General features: G+C 37.9%; 2 protein-coding genes across 6 annotated transcripts in view; one reads left to right on the top strand and one right to left on the bottom strand.

Moving 5' to 3' along the window:
• Positions 1-249: 249 nt before the first annotated feature.
• Positions 250-4,955, top strand: RPS6 (ribosomal protein S6). The gene is made up of 6 exons (XM_030840589.2): positions 250-402; positions 927-1,058; positions 1,576-1,786; positions 1,974-2,120; positions 4,534-4,691; positions 4,814-4,955. The coding sequence occupies exons 1-6, from the start codon at positions 397-399 to the stop codon at positions 4,907-4,909; spliced, it is 750 nt and encodes a 249-aa protein (XP_030696449.1). The 5' UTR covers positions 250-396; the 3' UTR covers positions 4,910-4,955.
• A 1,025-nt stretch (positions 4,956-5,980) lies between these two features.
• Positions 5,981-21,415, bottom strand: part of DENND4C (DENN domain containing 4C) — a 135,693-nt gene continuing 120,258 nt past the window's right edge. For all 5 annotated transcript variants that reach the window (XM_030840586.2, XM_030840588.2, XM_060300970.1 and 2 more), the window contains 6 exons: positions 21,028-21,223; positions 18,400-18,645; positions 17,184-17,301; positions 10,740-10,890; positions 9,189-9,253; positions 5,981-8,722 (listed from right to left, as the gene is read on the bottom strand). In XM_030840586.2, coding sequence (XP_030696446.1) covers positions 8,586-8,722; positions 9,189-9,253; positions 10,740-10,890; positions 17,184-17,301; positions 18,400-18,645; positions 21,028-21,223 — 913 coding nt within the window. In that variant the 3' untranslated portion in view covers positions 5,981-8,585. The remainder of the gene's footprint in view (positions 8,723-9,188; positions 9,254-10,739; positions 10,891-17,183; positions 17,302-18,399; positions 18,646-21,027; positions 21,224-21,415) is intronic.

Genomic DNA, 21,415 nt, shown 5'->3' with positions numbered 1-21,415 from the left:
CCGGAACCAGGGAAGGGCACGCTCCTAAAGTGGAAATCTTCGGACGGAGGCTGAGGTACAAGACTGCCCAGGAGAGCCGGACTCCGATCCTGCTCTCCCTCTTTGGTGTCATCAGAAGCAGTGGCCGGGGCCGAGCGGGGATGCTCTCTGACCCAGAACGACGGCGGAAAGAACAAGGAGTGGACAGACTAATCTTCGGAACTAGACCGGGACTGCCTCACTAACACCGCCCACCGCTGATTAGCCCCACCCCGGAAGTGCCGCCTACCCACGCCCATTTCCGCTACCCCAGGCGTCTGACCGTCTCGCGAGAACTGGAAGAGCCTATGTGACCTGGGCTAAGCGGAAGTTTGGTCTCTTTTTCGTGGCGCCTCGGAGGCGGTCGGCAGCTTCAGAATGAAGGTGGGGACTGGTGGCGGGTGTTGCGCTAGGTTTGAGTAACGTGGATCTAGCCCCAGAATACGGCGCTGCGCTCCAGAATCCTGGCTCTGGATGGAGAAGGGCCTGAGACAGGAGATGGATCGCTCTTTTGGGGCCGGAGCTCCTTGGGAGAGCGGATGGCGAGCGATTGCAGCTGGAGCTGCGCCGGGCGGGGAGCGCCATGGTGGCGTCCTGCCCCCCAGCCGGGATAGAGGCGGCCCTGCTGCCCGGTTGGCAGCAAGTAGGTCGGGCTTCTTGCTCCGAGAGGGGCAGCGGCTGCGCAGCGCCCTTCGCCCCGGCGTCATTCCGCGAGGCTTGAAAGATGTGTCCTACTTTTTTAGTGCAGTGTGTCTTGCGCGGTCTTATGTACACACATGCTTTAGTGAGTAGTATCAAATTTTCTGTTAGTTGTGTGTGGGTGACAGGAAAGGCTTTTTGCAGTGGAATAATCTTTGTAGTGGTTCTGCGATTTTCATGAAGTTCTTTCCCCCCCGTTTAATTTTTAGCTGAACATCTCTTTCCCGGCCACTGGCTGCCAGAAACTCATTGAAGTGGACGATGAACGAAAACTTCGAACCTTTTATGAGAAGCGTATGGCCACAGAAGTTGCTGCTGACGCTCTGGGTGAAGAATGGAAGGTAAAAGTGGCCTGCCGGACTGCCGAATTGAATTGTTAGAATATTTAAGAGAGATGGTAAACGCTGTTGGTAATTGGTAAATGTTATGGGGTTCAAACTCGGGTTCTGTCTTCTGACCTTGGGTTTAGTTACTTCCAGATGTCACTTTATAACGTGGAGCCATCACCTGTCAGGGTTATGTTCGTGAAAAAATACATAGTTCTTGCCCTGCAAGCTAATGGTCTCCATTTTTTTTTTGAAAAGTGCCAAGAAGGGTTTTTTTTTATTTATTTATGGTTCATTGATGCTTTGTTCCTTAACATTGTCTTTCTCCCCCAAGAGCTGTTAACTCTGGTAAAGCATCGGCTAGAAGTAGCTTGATTGAAAGGACTTTGCTAATTGAACTTGGGAAACTGGAAGTAAAGACAAAATTTAGTGACCAGAGAAAGCTATTAAGTTTCAGATTGGTCTTAATGAAGTGTACTTGTTGGAGGCTACAGTCTTTTGTTCTATAATGTGTCATTGTGTTCTCTTCCAGGGTTATGTGGTCCGAATCAGTGGTGGGAACGACAAACAGGGTTTCCCCATGAAGCAGGGTGTCTTGACCCATGGCCGAGTCCGCCTGCTACTGAGTAAGGGGCATTCCTGTTACAGACCAAGGAGGACTGGAGAAAGAAAGCGCAAATCTGTACGGGGCTGCATTGTGGATGCCAATCTGAGCGTTCTCAATTTGGTCATTGTAAAAAAAGGTGAGATTTTTATTCTTGAGTTAATTTTTGTCCACACTGATTTAAAGCTGATTGTCGATTGATTGATTGATTTGCAGTATCCACAGTTTTGACCAGTGGACTTGTTTTAACAATGCCTGAACAATTTAGGGTTCTTGTTTGTAAGGAGGTTGTTGAATTAAAACGTCTGTTCGTTTTTCTCTTTCAGGGGAGAAGGATATTCCTGGACTCACTGATACTACTGTGCCTCGTCGCCTGGGGCCCAAAAGAGCTAGCAGAATCCGCAAACTTTTCAATCTCTCTAAAGAAGATGATGTCCGCCAGTATGTTGTGAGAAAGCCCCTAAACAAAGAAGGTATGGGGGATTATGCAGTTTTGGGCTTGCTTAATTTCATTGATTCGTCGTAGCGTTTTGTGTGCATGTTAGAAGATAAAAATCTGCCTACTAGTTACCTAGAATCTGAGTTTTTAGGAAGATAGTGGGGGAGAGAGAGGGTCAAGACGTGCAGTTGGTATGAATCCTTATTATATCCAGTGCTCTCTAGAGTGATAGAATTTTTCTTGGAAATTTGCCTTTGGGTCACTGATGTATAAGTTCATTCAGAGATAACTTATGAGACATTTTAAGTTCGTTGCTTTGGGGTTAGGAGTTGAAAGAATGACAGAAAACTCGGGGGTTGTTATTGAATGTGCTCTCACACACACCCCCGCCCCACAACTTGCTTTCTTTCTATATCAGTGGTTTTAATTTTTTTGTTTACCAAAGAAGTACATGCTTTCATCCACTTAAGTTGCTTTAACTTCTGGCCTTCGTTTACTTCAACTGGAATGTGGATAGCAGTAGAGTTGTGAGAATTAGAAGTTGGAAAGAAACTTTATTCAAAATACCAGGGTACAAGTGTTTGGGGTTTGGGGGTTTTCATATGTATATAAATTTATTTAGGTGTAGTTGATTTACTATGTTGTGTTAATTTTGCAGTACAGCAAAGTGATTTAGTTATATGTATGTACATTCTTTTTCATATTCTTTTCTATTATGGTTTGTCACAGGATATTGAATATAATTCCCTGTGCTATGCAGTAGGACCTTGTCTATTCATTCTATGTATAATAATTTACATCTGAATTCCAAACTCCCAAATCCATCCCTCCCCCTTGGCAACCACAAGTCTGTTCTCTGTGAGTCTGTTTTGTAAAGTTCTTTGTGTCATATTTTAGATTTCATATGTAAGTGATATCATATGGTATTTGTCTTACTGTAACTTCATTTAGTATGATAATCTCTAGGTCCATCCACGTTGCTGCAAATGGCATTATGTCTTTTTTGTACCTGAGTAGTATTGCATTGTATATGCCTACCACATCTTCTTTATCCCTTCATCTGTCGGTGGACATTGAGGTTGTTTCCCTGTCTTGGCTATTGTGAATAGTGCTGCGATGAACATAGGGGTGGCGTGTATCTTTATGACTTACAGTTTTGTCTGGATATATGCCCAGGAGTGGGAGTGCTGGATCATATGGGAACTCAATTTTTAGTTTTTTCAGGAACCTTGGTGTTTTATATTTTAAGAAGGTATATTGTTTATTAGGCAAGATAACTCATCAGTAGTGAGGTCTGCAGCAGCAATGCTCAGTAATGATATTTCTGTAGTAAATTGTATGAACATTTATAATAAGTGGAATAAATAGCATGTTAGTTCTGGGTTGGGTTTTCCTGACAGATCTGAAAAATTTTGCTTGGGTTTTGGTTTTCAGGACTGGGGGCTTAAATAAGCTAATACCTGGTATATGATAAGTGCTCATTGGTCACTCATACGAAATATCTGGGCACCTACTGTGTGCCGGGTATGACTTTCAATGAAGTAACTAGCAGATATATGGTAGTTCCCTGCAGTTGCACCCCTGGAAATATCATTAGTGTACTAAGTGCCACTTAACAGACATTTGTTAAGATGGTTCTTTTTTTCTTTATAATTCCAAAGGGTTTTTTATTTTAGCAGAACCTGAACAACTGAGCATTTAGTCTTAGAATATTTATCTGAAGTGTTTATTGCTCCCAGAAGGTGTCCACAAACTAAAATCACTGCATCTGAAAAGACTCCTGTTCTGAAGCAGATTTATAATCCAGAGGATTTTGGATTATAAATCAGACAGGCTAAATGAAGATATTCTCAGGAATTCCCTGGTGGCCGAGTGGTTAGGACTCTGCTTTCACTGTGGTGGCCCAGGTTCAATCCTGGTTGGGGAACTAAGATCCTGCAAGCCGGGCAGCACCACCAAACAAACAAACAAACAAATAAATTCATTCATTCGTTTGCTCATTCTTTCAGTCTGATGTTAAGTTTCACTCCAGGAACATGGTGGAATGCAGTTAATGCTTTACTTAGTTTTCATGACAAGTTAAATATGCGGTTAATACTCTTTTAAAATAATGCTCATGTGTCTTAATGGTACAGAGATATACTATCCTCCCAAGACAATGTAATTGTGGAAGGGAAATCAAAGTGAACAGAAAAAAGTATGGGGTATGACTTCCAACTGTTCAGCAAAGTAACCTATTACTATGCTGAATTTACGTATGATCTTGAACTTGACATCCAAGCTATTGGTATAGGAAAACACTGGTCCCTAGTAAACTGTCTCATACAAGTAAGTTTTCATAGGAACTACTGAGTTTGAATCTGTTTCTAATGCTTTAAAAATGTAAATGTGGGTCCTGCTGAACAAGGGTATTATTGAGGTGATTGAGTCATTATCTGAATTTTTAGGTAAGAAACCTAGGACCAAAGCACCCAAGATTCAGCGTCTTGTTACTCCACGTGTTCTGCAACACAAACGTCGGCGAATTGCTCTGAAGAAACAGCGTACTAAGAAAAATAAGGAAGAGGCTGCAGAATATGCTAAACTTTTGGCCAAGAGAATGAAGGTAAGTCCTCAGTGTGTGTGTTGGGGGGTGGGGGGAATAGGCCTGGCTTTGGATTTGCATTTTTAATCTAGATAAGCATTAACTGCCTTTATTTATTTATTTATTTTTTTGGTTTTGTTTAGGAGGCCAAAGAAAAACGCCAGGAACAGATTGCCAAGAGACGGAGGCTGTCCTCTCTAAGAGCTTCTACTTCTAAGTCTGAGTCCAGTCAAAAATGAGATGTTTTTAGAGTAACAAATAAATAAGATCAGACCTCACATCTCCTTTATTGACTTTTAATTGATGATAAAATAAACGAGAAACTTATAGAAGAGGAGGTACTGTATAATCTAGTGGTAGATAAAGTCTGCAAGAGATACCTGAAAGTGATAATCCTTCAGATTCAGACACTGAACTGCGATAGTGGAGGAGATGGCCAGGACAGTTTCTTTGGTGGGTGGCTCAGGAAAGGACTCTTAGCATGTTCATTGGCTTTTTAGCAAGGCATTGAACAATACAGGGGAAATAAATGACTAGGACTATTAATCTTTGATACACTTTATTTTGAGGAATACAGTTTTTCTTAAAGATCTATACACGATACATGAAAAGTGCCCTTGTGAAGATGGACGTTTGTCATATGTAAAAAGGATAACTTGTTAAAAGCATAGTTAATGGATACCATTTTAAAATAGTTGACAAAGTTTTTAAAACCAGTGCAAATTTAATGCATTAACAGAAAACTTTTCAACTCGTTTTTATTATATTTCACTGCGAAGGAGTTGACTGTACCTCTTTTTAGAAACACTTGCATCAGTGAAGGATGCACAGAGAAAGTATACTTTTCTTTTGGCTGCAACATGCAGCTTGTGGGGTGTGGGATCTTAGTTCCCTGACCAAGGATTGAACCCAGGCCCTTTGCAGTGAGTGTGGAGTCCTAACCACTGGACTGCCAGGGAAGCCCCAAAAGTATGCTTTTTCTAATGTACTATGTCTGGTTTCTATAGTACTTGCAGTAAGAACCTTCATTCAAACCATTATAGACTAGAAGGGTCTTAAAAGAAGGCACATTAGGCTTTAAAAGGTGCTCCTTTGCCAGAGTATATATTAACCACAGGTGAGTAAAATTTTCAAGCGGCTGTAACATGTAGAGACTGAAGAAGTGCTTCAGTTAAGTGTGTGTAAAAATCACCTGGGGATCTGGCTAAAAAGTGGATTAGGATTCGGTAGTTCGGGGCCCCACAGTCATTAATAAGTTCCCAGGTTAGGCCAATAATGCCAGCCCTGAAGCAAGATTCATAGAGGAGAGCCCCATAGCTTTTTTTTTTTAAATTGGAGTACAGTTGATTTACAATGTTGTGTTACTCTGCTGAACAGCACCCATAGCTCTTAATGAAATATTAAAAAGTTACAAAAGTCTTAAAGTCTTAATTGGCAATTGACAAAGTCATAAGTTGAATTTACAGCATTTAAAAAAAGATACCCAGTGCCAGAAGGACTGACACTACAGCTGAATCCTAGAGGGTAACATGCCAAAAGGCAGGTCTGGTGTAAGCCCAGAATTCTAGCTAGTAGCTGGTAGATTCTAATGCATAAAACATGAGAACCACCCTGCTTTCTTATTTTGAGGAGTACAGTCACTGAGGTGGACAGATAGGTAAGGTGGGCCTAGACTATACTAGCTTATGAAATCTGGCAGATTTAAAGAGTTTAACATTGCAAAGACACTGAATCCTATATTACTAGTGTATACCAAAAATGAAAAGGGCAACAATTGAATATCCCAAAGGCATGTCAGACTTGTTTATGATTGTTAAATCATTAACTGCAGGTTGCTATAATCAATCTGAGATGCAGTTAATACCAAATCTAAAAGCAGTGTAAGGTTATGCTAAACAATCTGCCATAATTTGAAAGATCGCTTTCAGAAGTTAATCAGGATTTAAGTCTCATACAGTCATTCTAGATATTACTAAATCTATAGATAATGATTTGAAATCTTTTTTTTGGTCTGTTTTTGCTACAAGTTTTTACTGCCCTTTCTGTGGTAGGTGCAAGAAAAGGCCTTTAAGCAATTTTAATACAAATCGGTCTCAATTTCTGAATGACAGGCTAAGCTTTCCAATATATAATGGCTAAGTTATTTAGATTAATATTAAAAAGCTATTAGAAATTTTATAATTTGATACAATATAGCAAAATATTAAATGTGTAAGGAGATCTTTATCACAGGGTCGTTTTAGTGGGAAGTGCTTTGGTAATTTAGTTCAAGTTATTGAGAACTACAGAGAAATGGGAAAACAGACAATACTGGAATTCTGAAGATCACAAAAGCTTGAATTGCTGTACACACTTCAGGAGCCTTAAAAATGTAAGACAAGCACAGCAAACTTGAGAAGTTTTCATTTTATTCAACCTTGATTTTTTTATATGCAAAGTAATTCCAAACTTTCTGTTGGGGCAATAAGTGTTAAGTATTAAAACTAGTACCAAGTCTTAAGTTGCAAAAATATATTCTCTGAGACAGTGCAAAAGATCCATTTTTAAGGCAATGAGAATTGTACACAGTTTCTGACAAGTTCTTTCACTTACCACTTTCACAAATTGAAACTAGGATTCTGCATAGGTCTTATTAACCCTGAAATGTTGGAAGATTGGTATAGTAACAATTTTTAAAAGGTTATAGCAGGTAGGAAGGAGATGTGTGCTGTTAACTGTACCATTTGGAAATAATTATCAACCGATTTAGTCATCTGCATAATTACTGTAAAAGCGAGCACACACAATCATTGGCTTTTCAAACCATGCATGCAGAGAGATAAGGCAAATTTACTGTCCCTAAGGGATGTGTTAACGAAAGGCATGATAAATGTCAGTGAGGCATGTGAGGTCATGATTTTCTTAAACCTACTGGCAACAAGTTTAATAAGCTTTAACGTTTTAAGACAATTGATTCAGCCTAAAAAACAGTATTTACAAATGCACAAATAGTAAGTGTACAAATCTAAATTTTATACAAGAATAAAATTCTGTGTGCAGTGCAAGTTATCCCACAGGTTTTTAAAAGTGACCAATAGCAACAGTTTATGTGCCTGAACAATTTCTGGCCCAAAGACATACACAAGAATTTTAATTTTGTAAATTATGAAGCTGATTAATTTCATTTAAACTATCTGGCTCATTTATTCCAATTTTAAAGCTGTTGCAAATTAACATGATACTGGGAAGAGGATGAAAGGAAGTAACTGGATATTCAAGATACAAACCATTAAGAGAGCTAATACATAAACGTGAAGGGTAAAAATATATATTAATTTTAAAGTCAAAGGCAAGGCAGTTATCAGACTTTCAGGTAATTTTGAGATTAATGACTACATACGAATTAGTAGTAGTCATTTATTTAATAGTTGGAGACCCCCTTTCAGAAAACTTTATTGCAACATGCAATCTAAGAATTTTAATAAATATAATATGGCTGAGTAGATACACAGCCACACATATATACACAATACACAAATAGTTGCTCTTATAATTGAGATTTCGTTTGTTTTGGGGTTAGGCAAGTTTACATTAATTTGCCATTCCCCAAACTCAATAGCTTCAGATATAGACAAAACGCCAAGAATGAATATGGTTTCTCATCAAACTGCTACAAATACTGAGAAATGCAAAACCAATTTTCAGCAGATAAAAACAGTTCAGAAATTGTAAATCTTCAACATCAGTAAACCCTAAGGCATTTTAGTGGCATTTTTACCTTCTGAGATGATTCAGTATGAATTACATTTCATTATCTATTGTACCAAGAATAACTTCATTTCAGTTTTCACCAATTCGTAATTTGAAACAAACCTTGAATGTCTCCAGATTGAATCTATTCCCCCAGTTCTGTGTCCAAAATCTAGTGAATCTTATTTAAATGAGAGGTGCTCCAAAACACTTCCTGCACCACTCCACACTGATACTTGGTGGAGCATCAATTTTCTGCAACTTTTCAAGAATCTCTGTAGATAAACTATTGTATGCAAGTCCATACTCATTGTCAAAAGCCTCTGAAAGATATTTTCAAAAGTACAGTTGGTATTTCTTAATAATAAATAATAAAATAAAAGCTATGCATTTAAAAATGGTAGTCAAATCTTTTTTTTTTTTTTTTTTTTTTTTTTTTGCGGTACGCGGGCCTCTCACTGTTGTGGCCTCTCCCGTTGCGGAGCACAGGCTCCGGACGCGCAGGCACAGCGGCCATGGCTCACGGGCCCAGCCGCTCCACGGCAAGTGGGATCTTCCCGGACCGGGGCACGAACCCGTGTCCCCTGCATCGGCAGGCGGACTCTCAACCACTGCGCCACCAGGGAAGCCCCAAATCATTTTTGTATACATATTTAAACTGCATATTTAAAGGCAGAAATCTTTTTAAAGGCAAATGGAGTATCTGCCCATACCAATTAAAATTTTAAAAGTTTCTTTAAGAAATAAGACTTAAACCCCCTTTAAGGAATCCCCAGTTGACGAACTTACCAATATCAATATTCTCTCTTCCAAGAGACACTAATGATAAGAAGAGGATTTCTCTGTATAAACTCCTATAAAACAAATATTTTTTAAAATTAATGGTCAAAGAGCATAAAAATACCCTATGAAGGTTTTTTAAAATGGTGATAGAACACAACACTGTAAATCAACTATACTTGAAAAAAAAAGATTAGGTTCTTTAGTTAACAGTAATGTATCCACCATCCATGTCAGTGTTCTGGTTTTGACATTACACTACACTTATGTCACCTTTGGGAGAAGCTGGGTAAAGGGTCAACGGAACTCTTTGTACTATCTTTGCAATTTCCTGCAAACTTATGTTTCAAATTAAAAAGTTAATGGGCATAAAGCTTCACATTCGAAATAACTAAAAATGGCTTATTTTAACTTTATTGTAATTATTTAGCAATATAATAGGTAACTTTTAATTCTAATTTCTAATTCAGATTTACAAAAGCAGACTTTTGCCACATGACACAGTAAGAGACTAAGTAAGTTAGGGGTCTAAAACCCTTGGACACAAACAATATGAAAGATGGTGTGGTCTCTACTACTTAACCCAACAGTAAAGGATAAATCACCTTTATTTGATTTGCGAACATAAAAATGTTACAAATGAAACCTTAAAAATGAGACTCGTGACTCATTTGTTAACAAAAGGGGAAACTGATGAACTGATTTGAGTATTTACAAAAAAAAAATTAGAGAGTAATGCTGATTCTGATGATGCTCCATGCAGCTTTCTTTAGAAGCTCCAGAAGCCATAGTATGTCATTTCTAATATTCCTTCCCTGTCCTTCAACTACAGATACTTGAAAGTGGCTGCTCTTTAGGCTGTGAAGGAGATAATCTCTACCTCAACTGTTGAGATTATAGAAGGATCTATCCATTTTCATTATGAATTCTTGTCCTATCATTTCTGAGACTGTCTTCAAAGATGCCATGACTAGAAACTTGAAGAGCACCTGGAAACACTGTTTATGTTTGATAGAAGGTATTATGTCTCTCTTTCTGAAGCTTCCACCACAAAATTCATTTATGCTGAGACTGGGATGAGTACGGATCCAAGCGTGTTAGCAGACAATAAATAGTAAGAGGATCAGGATAGCTCCATACCGTTTGTAATTCACTGCTTCCATCATCTTCCTAAATTGTTTCTACTCCTAAACCCATATTTTTTTTTTTTTTACATCTCACAAGATAAGATGCGTGACAGGACCTGAACGAGCAGTACATATGTATAACATCAATGTTAACACATTTATAGGTTTCCAGTGAATAGTAGTAATTTTTCACAAAGACTCAGTACGTTTTAGACATAAATGAATTACCTCCTAAAATTTAATCTATTTCCCAGATATTTTTATTATGTTTGTGATCAAGTATGAATGCATTCGGGTAGCACTTTTTAAGACAATCAGATGTTCTACAATGAGTATGTGTTTCTTTTACAACTAGAGATAGTTTTAAAAATCATTTTTAAAATACCATGAAATTATTTCGAATGGTATCAAGTACCAAATACTGGATTATTACCTTTGTCTTTTCATGTCTCCCTTCATTTGTTGTGAAAGCAGGTTGATGGGTTTAAGAACATCATTATGTTGAATACTCTGCCTGATGGTTTCTACTAAAGCGCTTGTTGCTTGTTGTTCCTCTGACAGGAGAGACAATTTCTTTTCAGAATCTAATAATAAGAACACAGTAAAAGAATACATTTAGTCACTCTAATTATTAAAGAAGTTTTTTTTCAGATTTGTATCATTTTTTATTCAACACCACCTCCCCATCACAAGTAAAATTATGTAGTAATGTGACCAGCTAAAAAATATTTTTCTTGCTTTCTTCAGATAGGAGAGGCCTGTCCCTTTGCCCTTTTCCTGAACTTAGGGCTTCCTGATTGAGGCTGCAATGTGATATCTTGTATGCCAGCAGCCATCCTGTGACCATGAATCTTTCCTGATGGAAAAGCAGACAAAGCGTAAGGAGCCTGGGTCCCCGATGACAGAGGAGTTACCTAACAGTCCTGGAGTATCTAATTCATAAATTCTTCATGTGAGAGAATAATCTTTACCTGTTTAAGATTCTGTTGTTTTCTATTAAATACAGTAGCGTATAATCCTAATTGATACAAGGGTAATTCTAGAATTATTAAGAACAAATATTTATACAGATTTCATATATTACAAAAGTGCTTCAGTGGTATACTTGAATCACAGTACCATTAAAAATCAACAATGTGAGCTTGGCCCAGAAAAAGGGAAAACTTTAATACTGTAGGTAAACCCAGCAGCCATACAATTTTATTACACCCACATTAGTTGAGATGGAACTATGTATCCAAAAGTTCCCCAGTCAGCCTCATTTTAAGTGTCTGTCATAAAGCCAGTTACTGTAATTTTCATACAATCCAGCCCCTTAATAAAGGCAACTAGGAATATTTCATTTGTGTTCAGACCATAGAAATAGCAAAGTTCTCTGTTACAATACAAGAGGAAATACTGGCTGCTATGGGTTTTGATCCTAGTTTTTCTACATGCTAAACAGATTTGATTTGATTTTCATGTTATGTTGTGATTTTAGAGCATAACCCAAATATAATATGCAACTTCACTATTGCTTCTTAATTCACAGAGTTGGGCAACCATCACCAATTTTAGAACATTTTTATCTCCTCCAAAAGAAATCTACCTATTAGCAGTCACTCTATCTTCCCAACCCCTCAGCCCTAGGCGACCACTAATCTTATTTTGTCTTTACAGATTTGCCTATTCTGATTGTTTGATATAAATGGAATCATACTTTCTGTTCTCTTTTGTGGCTGCTGCTTCTATAATATTTTAAAATTCATTTTTAAAATTCATTTTGTAGTATGTATCAGTATTCACTACTTTTTATTGCCAAATAATATTCCATTGTACGGATATACCATACTTTATCCATTCATCAGTTAAAATGAACATTTAGGTTGTTTTCATTATTTGGATATTAAGAAAAATGCTGCTAAAAACAGTGTACAAGTTTTTATGTGGATGTATGTCTTCATTTCTCTTGGGTGTATACCTAAGAATACAACTGCTGTGTCATATGGTAACTGTTTACCATTTTGAGGAATGGTGAAACTATTTACACCAAAGCAGCTGCACTAGTTTTCTTCCAATTAGCAGTGAACCAGGAAGAAATCCAACTTTATTTTTTCTGCATGTTGTTCCAGTTGTCCAGCACTACTTGTTGAAAAGACTATTCTTTACCCACTGAATGGTCCTTGGCACTCTTGTTGAAAGGCATTTAACTGTACATGTGAGGGTTTATTTCTGGAAACTCAACTTTATTCCATTGACCTATATGTCTATCCTATGCCAGTTTTCTACTTTCTTGATTACTGTAGCTTTGTAGTAAGTTTTCAAATTCAGAAGTATGAGTCCTACAACTTTGTTCTTCTTTTTCAAGACTGTTTTGGCTATTCTAGGTGCCTTGAAAATCCATATGAATTTTAGGATAAGCTTGTCAATTTCTATAAAAAAGCTACCTGGAATTTTGATATAGATTGTACTGAATCTATAGATCAATTTGGGAGTACTGCCATCTTAACAATATTAACTTTTCTGGACCATGAACATCGGATTTCTTTCCATTTACTTAGGTGGTCTTTACTTTCTTTCAACAATAATTTTAGTTTTCAGAGTATAATAAGTTTTGTACTTATTTTATCAAATTTATTCCTAAGAATTTTATTCTTTTTTTTTAAAATATTTATTTATTTATTTGGTTGCACCAGGTCTTAGTTGGTGCAGGCGTGCTCCTGAGTTGCAGCACGTGGGCTCCTTAGTTGCGGCATGTGAACTCTTAGTTGCGGCATGCATGTGGGATCTAGTTCCCTGACCAGGGATCAAACCCAGGCCCCCTGCACTGGGAGCATGGAGTCTTATCCACTGTGCCGCCAGGGAAGTCCCAAGAATTTTATTCTTTTTAATGCTATTATAAATGGAATTATTTTAATTTTTGGATTATTCATTGAAAGTATATAGAAATACAGTTGATTTCTATGTTTTGATCTTATATCCTGCAACTCTGCTAAGCTTATTTAATAAGTTCCATATGTTTTGTGTGTGTGTGTGTGTGTGTGTGTGTGTATTCCTTAGGATTTTCTAATTTAGGATTTTCTATATGTAAGATGACATAATCTGCAAGTAGAGATAGTTTTACTTTTTCCTTTCTATCTTGGATGCCTTTTATTTTCCTGTCTAATTGTTCTAGCAAGAACCTCCAGTACAATGTTGAAAAGAAATAATGAAAACAGACATCTTTGTCTTGTTCCTGTACTTGGGGGAAAGTATTCAGTCTTTTACCATTAAATGATATCAACTGTGGGTTTTCAGAGGCTCATAATTAGGTTGAGGAGGTTCCTTTCTATTCCTAGCTTGGCTTTTTTTTTTTTGGTTGCTTTGGGTCTTAGTTGCAGCACTCAGGATCTTCCCTGCGGCATGCGGGATCTTTCGTTGTGGGGCGCGGGCTCCACTGCTGCAGTGCATGGACTCTCTAGTGGCACGTGGGCTACAGAGCGCACCAGCTCAGTAGTTGTGGCGTGCAGACCTAGTTGCTCTGCAGCATGTGGGATCTTAGTTCCCCAACCAAGGATCGAACCCGTGTCCCCTGCATTGGAAGGTGGATTCTTAACCACTGGACCACCAGGGAAGTCCCTTGTTGAATGTTTTTAACAAAGGGCAATAGATTTTGTCCAGTGCTTTAGCTGTGCCTATTCAGACGATCATATGGATTTTGTCCTTTATTTTATTGATATGATATATATTAATTGATTTTCAAACCAACACAGCATGCCTGGCGTAAACAGCACTCGGTCATGGTATACAATCGCTTTTCTAAATTGCTGGATTTGGTTGGATAGTATTTTGTTGAGGATCATTACGTCTATATTCATAAGTGATAAGATTTTTAGTTTTGTTTTCTTATGATGTCTTTGGTTTTTGTATCAGGGTAATGCTGGCCTTCTCACCCAAATCTCTACTCTTTCCAAGAGTGCTTTCAGGCTTGAACTTCTCCACAGTCTGTCCCAAATAAAGTCATTTCCTTTGGGGAGAATTTCAGAGCTCTCTCTTCTTATGGCCTGTCTCTCAGCCACTGCTCTGGAGCTGGAGCTGGGAACAGTGGCCCTTCTCTTGGAATGATTCCCCTGCTTTGTGAATGGGGTACTGGAGGGATGCAGTTGCCTCTCATGTTTTAGCTTGCCTCTCCTGGCATAAAACCTCTCCCTTATGAGCAAGACGCTGTGAGAACAATCAGAGACCCAGTATTCGAGGGTTGCTGAAGCTGGCAGTGCATGGGGGCTGAGTGGAGGAAGTGAGCCTCCCTGTCTCCTGGAACTGAATAGAGCTGGGAGGATGAGAACTGCTGGCAACCTGTCTTTCCCAGGGAGATGCTGTAGCCCTTGACTGGGGGCTGGTGGGGAGCAGCAAGTTGTAGCTCAAATGCCACAGAAACTCACCGTTTTTACTGAAATTTAATATATTTTCTTCTTTAAAAAATTTATTTATTTATTTTTGGCTGAGTTGGGTCTTCGTTGCTGCACGTGGGCTTTCTCTAGTTGCAGCGAGCGGGGGCTACTCTTTGTTGTGGTGCACGGGCTTCTCATTGCGGTGGCTTCTCTTGTTGTACAGCATGGGCTCTAGGCGTGCGGGCTTCAGTATTTGTGGCACGCGGGCTCTAGAGTGCAGGCTCCGTAGTTGTGGCGAACGGGCTTAGTTGCTCTGCGGCATGTGGGATCTTCCCGGACCAGGGCTCAAATCCATGTCCCCTGCATTGGCAGGTGGATTCTCAACCACTGTGCCACCAGGGAAGACCAATATATTTTCTTGAATAAATATTTCTTCATTTGCTCGACAGCTGTAGACACTTTTTTTAAATAACTTTCACCAATTATGGTTGTTTCGCTGGGAAATGGGACTTCATAGCTCCCCATACTGCTTTTCCAAAAGTCACCACTCAATTCTATTATATCTTTTAATGTTATTTATATACCAATTCTTTGTTTAAAGTAGCCAATCAAGTAAAGAAACAAGGCTATTCTTGAGAGTTCTAAATTTTCTTCTCACCACAAATTATAGGACATTTAAAAACACTTATCTATTTCAAGGTATGCAAGAAAACAACTAAAGAAATGGCAGTTATAATTCTATTATTTTTCAGCATAAATTTCAAAGTTACTCTGCTTCTGCTTAAAAAGCATTCAAATATCAGAACTGGGAAAACAACAACAGAAAGACAAAAATAGCTTATAATATATTTAGCCATAATTTTGTGATTGGCATATTTCAAGGGAAAATGTCAGATTCTTTTATTCTAGCTTAAGTAAAAAACTGTTAAGTAGTGAAAGATTGTAGTAAAAATACAAAATAAAGAGTGGGGGCTTCCCTGGTGGCGCAGTGGTTACGAATCCGCCTGCCAATGCAGGGGACACGGGTTTGAGCCCTGGTCCAGGAAGATCCTATATGCTGCGGAGCAACTAAGCCCATGAGCCACAACTACTGAGCCTGCATGCTGCAACTACTGAAGCCCACACGTGTAGAGCCCGTGCTCCGCAACAAGAGAAGCCACTGCAATGAGAAGCCCGTGCACCACAATGAAGAGTAGCCAACGCAGCCAAAAAAAAAAAAAAAAAAAACCAGAGTGAACTTTTCCTTTCTTGTTCTGAGCAGGTACTGTTAACAGCTTGGGACATATACGGTTTTAGACCTTTTTCTATTCATACATTAAAAACACAAATATTTTTGGTTTCGTTTTTCTACAAAAAAGAGAAAAGATCACATACTGTTCTGCAACTTGCCTTTTTTTTTCACTTAATATGTAACGAAAATCCATCCTTTCGGGAACCTATATACAAATGACTCATTCTTTTTCTTGGTTGCCAACATCTCATAGTGTGGATTTATCACAATTCTCTTGTTAGGTATTTGCGTAAGTTTTTCATTATTATAAATAATCTTACAGTATGCATCACTGTACCAACAGCTTTGTACACTGTATACCTATAGAACAGAGCATTTTAATGTTTCTTCCTTGAACTGCCTATTGATACCATTTACTCACTTACCTACTGGGTTGTCTGTGGTTTCTTACAGACTCAGAAGGCTTCTGAATACTGGATGACCTTTTAAACCCCTTGTAAAAATATGTTCTAAATACAAAAACTAAAAGTAAGGCCAGGGGATTCCCTGGTGGCACAGTGGTTGGGAGTCTGCCTGCCAACACAGGGGACACGGGGTCGAGCCCTGGTTTGGATCCCACAGGCCGCGGAGTGACTGGGCCCATGCACCACAACTACTGAGCCTGCGCTCTGGAGCCCGTGAGCCACAGCTGCTAAGGCCCGTGTGCCTGGAGCCTGTGCTCCGCAACGGGGGAGGCCGTCACAGTGAGAGGCCCGTGTGCCACGGTGAGGAGTGGCCCCTGCTTGCCGTAACTAGGGAGAAGCCCGTGTGCAGCGGTGAAAACTCAATGTAGCCAAAAATAAATAAATAAATAAAATTTATAAAAAATAAAAATAAAGCCAGAATCTTTGAGAACAGTACCCATATAATTAAAATTATGATCTATACCAACACATCCACTATAGAGAATTTACTCTCCAAGTACCTAACCAAATTAGTATTTGACAGATAAACTACAAGAATCACAAAAACACCCCTGATAAATGGGTCAGTACAACAGCAAAAAAATTTGAACTAAAATGGAAAAAATCTTGAGGAGATACTAAAAATGAATGAAAGATTTAAAAATAAAGCAAAATTATTTCTATCATCTCCTTAATTCTATTTTTTCCCCCCAGTAGTCCATTTCTCTTTATTGCTACAGTATTCTACTGTGTGGATGGACTGTACCAAAATTTGCTTATGCATTCACCTGTGGATGGATATTTGGGTTGTTTCCAGTTTGAGTGTTTTATGTCTTTAATTCTATTTTACTTACTAAAATTCCTCCATGAGACATACAGAGGTTCTCCTGGTTCCTGATGAAGGTTGATATTATCCCATAACAGCTGAATATACACGAGTTTGCTATCCTGGGACAGAGATGACAGGGGAAGCTAAAAAAGATCAGTAGAAAGTATTAGTACCCCAAGCATAATAATAATTACCAGTGGACCTAGCAAAGCTTGATTATATAAAACAGATGAGTTCTTTCAAAATTCTGGACCTAAAATTCTGAGAAAATTTAAAAATTTTTATTTATATCTGATTACAAATGTTATTATTTTCTGAGGTGCATGTTTCTCATTCTGACTTTCAGGGACTGAATGACAACTTGGTAACTGGCACAGCAGCCACAAGAAAGATTAACCTCCATCAAAACAAATTTTAAGGTAAGAAAGTGCAATGGTTTCTACTATCTTGTTGTACTGACTACTACTTAAAATAAATGAGTCAAAATAGAATTTATACTACTCTAAAAGTTTGTTGTGCCCCTGATGTATGTTTGGGGTTGGGGGTATCTCTCAATATTCAGTATCATAAAATGAAGGAGTTCTAGGAGCTCACTGTCTCCCGGGGAGTCAGGGATGCCACCTCAAGCAAAGCAGGAGTTTCAGAGTCAGAGAGCCAGACTGTAGTCTTGGCCCCCCTCCACTTACGAGGTATGTGACCTAGCAAAAATAACTTCCGTAATTTTTAGTTGTATCATCTGAAAAATGTGGCTAATATGAGTCCTTTAAAATAAGTTGTGAGAATTTCTGCTGGGAATATTATATTTCAGAATAAAAACTACCTTTTCTAGCTACCCTTGCAACTAGAAATGACCATGTAACTAAGTTTAGGCCAAACAGATACATATGAAAAGATTATGTGCAACTCTAGAAACTGTCCCTAGAGAAAGAAGACATACTCTTCTCCATCCATTTTTCTTGTAACTGCTGGCTGGAATGTGGATGTGACAGCTTGTAAGTAGAGTCAGCTATCCTAGACCAGGTATAAAACTTGGAAATGGAGGTCACACTGCTGAGCAAAAAGATAGAAGGCTCTCAAGTCTCTAACACTATACCATCCCTGGACCACCTATCTAAAATTTTAAGTGAGAGAGAAATAATCTATGACTTAAGCCACTATTATTGTACACTTCCTGCTACCTGAAGTTAAGCCTCATCCTAACCAACACCAATGTAGTATAAGTATTGAAGTTGGTTCCCTACCTGTACACCTCCGTTACAATGTTCAGATGTGAGGATAAGTCCTGGTAAGTTACTAGGAAGGTCCAAACGTCTGAAATACCAAACGAGGTTCCAGAAAATGATTGGATGTTGATTGATGAAAGAGGACGTGTGAATCACCTGATCGCCTTCATTTTCTAGCAAAGATTCAAGTTCTTTACGAAGCACTAGAGGACTCAAGTAGGGCACAGAAACAGGGGGAGGATTGGGTCTTTTTCCTGAAGGATCCTTAAAAACATAGAAATACAAAAAGAAGTGAATATGATCTATTTTATTATGTTTCAGAGTATGTCTCAATGAGATTATACTTCTCTATCCTTTCAAAGTCAATTATTTCAGGGCCATTACTACATGTAGTAGAACACCCTAAAGAAAACATAAAAGAAGAACACCCTAAAGAAAACATAAAGATTAAGAAGTACTTAATCATAAATACCATTAAGTTAAATGATTACAAATGAAAATTATTAATCAATATAATAGACCCTATTTTAAACATGAGATTTTCTCTATCACATTAACAGCAATGGCCTATGTAGGTTTGACTTTTTCCTTTTCAATTTTTTATAAGAAATACTTGCATTTCTGATGTTTTATAATGATGATACCAAAAAATATGTGACTATCTTCCGCTTAAAACTCTAAACAGATGATGCAATTTTTTGTGTTAATACTTTTTTAAAATAATTAATTAATTAATTAATTAATTTTGGCTGTGTTGGGTCTTCGTTGCTGCACATGAGCTTTCTCTAGTTGCGGCATGTGGGGGCTACTCTTCATTGTGGTGTGTGGGCTTCTCATTGCGGTGGCTTCTCTTGTTGTGGAGCACGGGCTCTAGGCACGCAGGCTTCAGTAGTTGTGGCACGCGGGCTCTAAAGCGCAGGCTCAGTAGTTGCGGTGCATGGGCTTAGTTGCTCCGTGACATGTGGGATCTTCTGGGACCAGGGATTGAACCCGTGTCCCCTGCATTGGCAGGCAGATTCTTAATCACTGCGCCACCAGGGAAGTCCCTGTATTAATCTTGACTCTTTTTAAAACTATATCTAAGTTGTTTTTGCATTTGATTGCAACAAAAACTAAAGAGCAACTTTATAAATCAAATGAAGTAATGAATTAAAAAAACCCCAACCTAGACTTTGTAAGTTGTGCATATTATAGTCAGAATAAAATGTTTATGACCAGTATTAATAAGTACCCATAGTGCCCAGATTGAGGTCTCCAAATACTGTTTTCCTGTAAAAAGAACAAGGTTTCTTAAAGAAATGGTTGATTCTAGGTCTGGAGAAGGAAATATATAACATGAGCATGGAACATCTTGCAATATAAGAAAGCAAGGAAGCTATAAAAAAAATTATAGAAAGGCTACCAGAGTTGTGTCAAAAGGATTAAGGCACCAACTTGTAGAGGCTTCTAGCTGACCAAAGAAGGAATAATATAAGCGTCAATAAGGATAACAACAGCAATGGATATAAACATAAATGTTTAAACCAATGAGTTCATAATAATACCCTATCGCCCCAGATAATGGATCACCTTGGAGAATGCTAGGAACCCAACTTCTTACTTTGAAAATTGATAAATAAAAGGAAAACAAAATCAAATATTTATTTTGCCTTTCCATCATAAATTGCATCTTTGGAAAACCAGACAAAAGCCATGGGGTTAGTTTCTCTTTACAGATATATTTCATATAATAAAGAAGATGACAGAATTAGACTATCATCATTTTATAGCTCCAAATGGACAACTTGATCTAGGCATTGAGGCGTTAATAGCTGCTAACATCACAAAGATAGTTCGTGTCTCCTATTGGAGGGACATACCACTACTGATGAAGCGCTCTTATAAAAACAAACAAATGAAAAAAAGAACAAGAAAACCCTGAATCTGATCAAGCTTCTAGCTGTAATTACCAATTTACAGGGTTGTAATCAACAAATAAATTGCAAGGGAATAAATTACAAGGGAAAAAAAGAGTCTACAGATTTTAAAAGACTAATAAAACCAGATTAACCAATTATGAAGCATGGACCTTATTTGATCCTGATTCCTCAAACTACAAAACACACAACTTGACATTTTTGAGACCATTAGAAATTTGAACAAACCTGCTGTATAGCACAGGGAACTCTACTTCACTTTGCTGTACAGTAGAAACTACACAACATTGTAAAGCAACTATACTTCAATTAAAAAAAAAGAAATTTGAACAAAGATTGAATAACTTGATATTATTTTTTGGGTCTGATAAGGACATTGTATTTCTAAGAGTCCTTATCTTTTAGAGATAAATACTGAAATATTTACAAATGGAATATATGATGTTTGAAATCTGCTTCAAATGGATCTACGGAAGAACTGAATGAGTATATACATGAAAGAAAAATGGTCATAAGCTGAAAATTACTGAAGCTGGATGATGTGTCAAAGGGACTCATTACACTCTTGTTTATTTGTGTACATATTTGAAATTCTAAAGTTCTTAGTCTGCTTATGAAAAATTCTTATCACTTTTCATGTGATTAAAATAAACCTACTACAGAAGAATTACATGCTGTTTTAATAAATACTTACACAAACACACAGTATAACTATAATGCTGTTACATACCACAATTTCCTGCAGACTGTTTGGAAGACTAACTGTTGAAATGCCATGAAACGGTCTCTGGGAAAAGTCCATATTTTGCAAGGGACCTCCAACACTGTGACTTCTAGTCAAAGATACATTTCGTTTTGATAAACTATTAGGCACAGATGAAATTTTCATAGTTTGGACATCTCCACTGGCTTTCATTATTTCATCACTTAAAAAAATGAAGAAGAAATGCTGTGGTTAGATTGCGTGAAACAATCTAAATCTGTAGAGCTTGACTATTTTCTACAATGAATTTTGAATGTGCTGAATATATCTGAGAAGACTCAGTACTGCCTTATAAGAATTAAATTTTCTTCAGGTATTTTTGTAAAACTGGTCAGAAAAACAGGATGGAGTGGAT

This window comes from Globicephala melas, chromosome 6 (genome assembly GCF_963455315.2).
Source record: "Globicephala melas chromosome 6, mGloMel1.2, whole genome shotgun sequence".
Taxonomy (NCBI): Eukaryota; Metazoa; Chordata; class Mammalia; order Artiodactyla; family Delphinidae; genus Globicephala; species Globicephala melas.
Note: the sequence above shows the minus strand (reverse complement) of the source record. Positions and strands in the feature narration are given on the sequence as shown.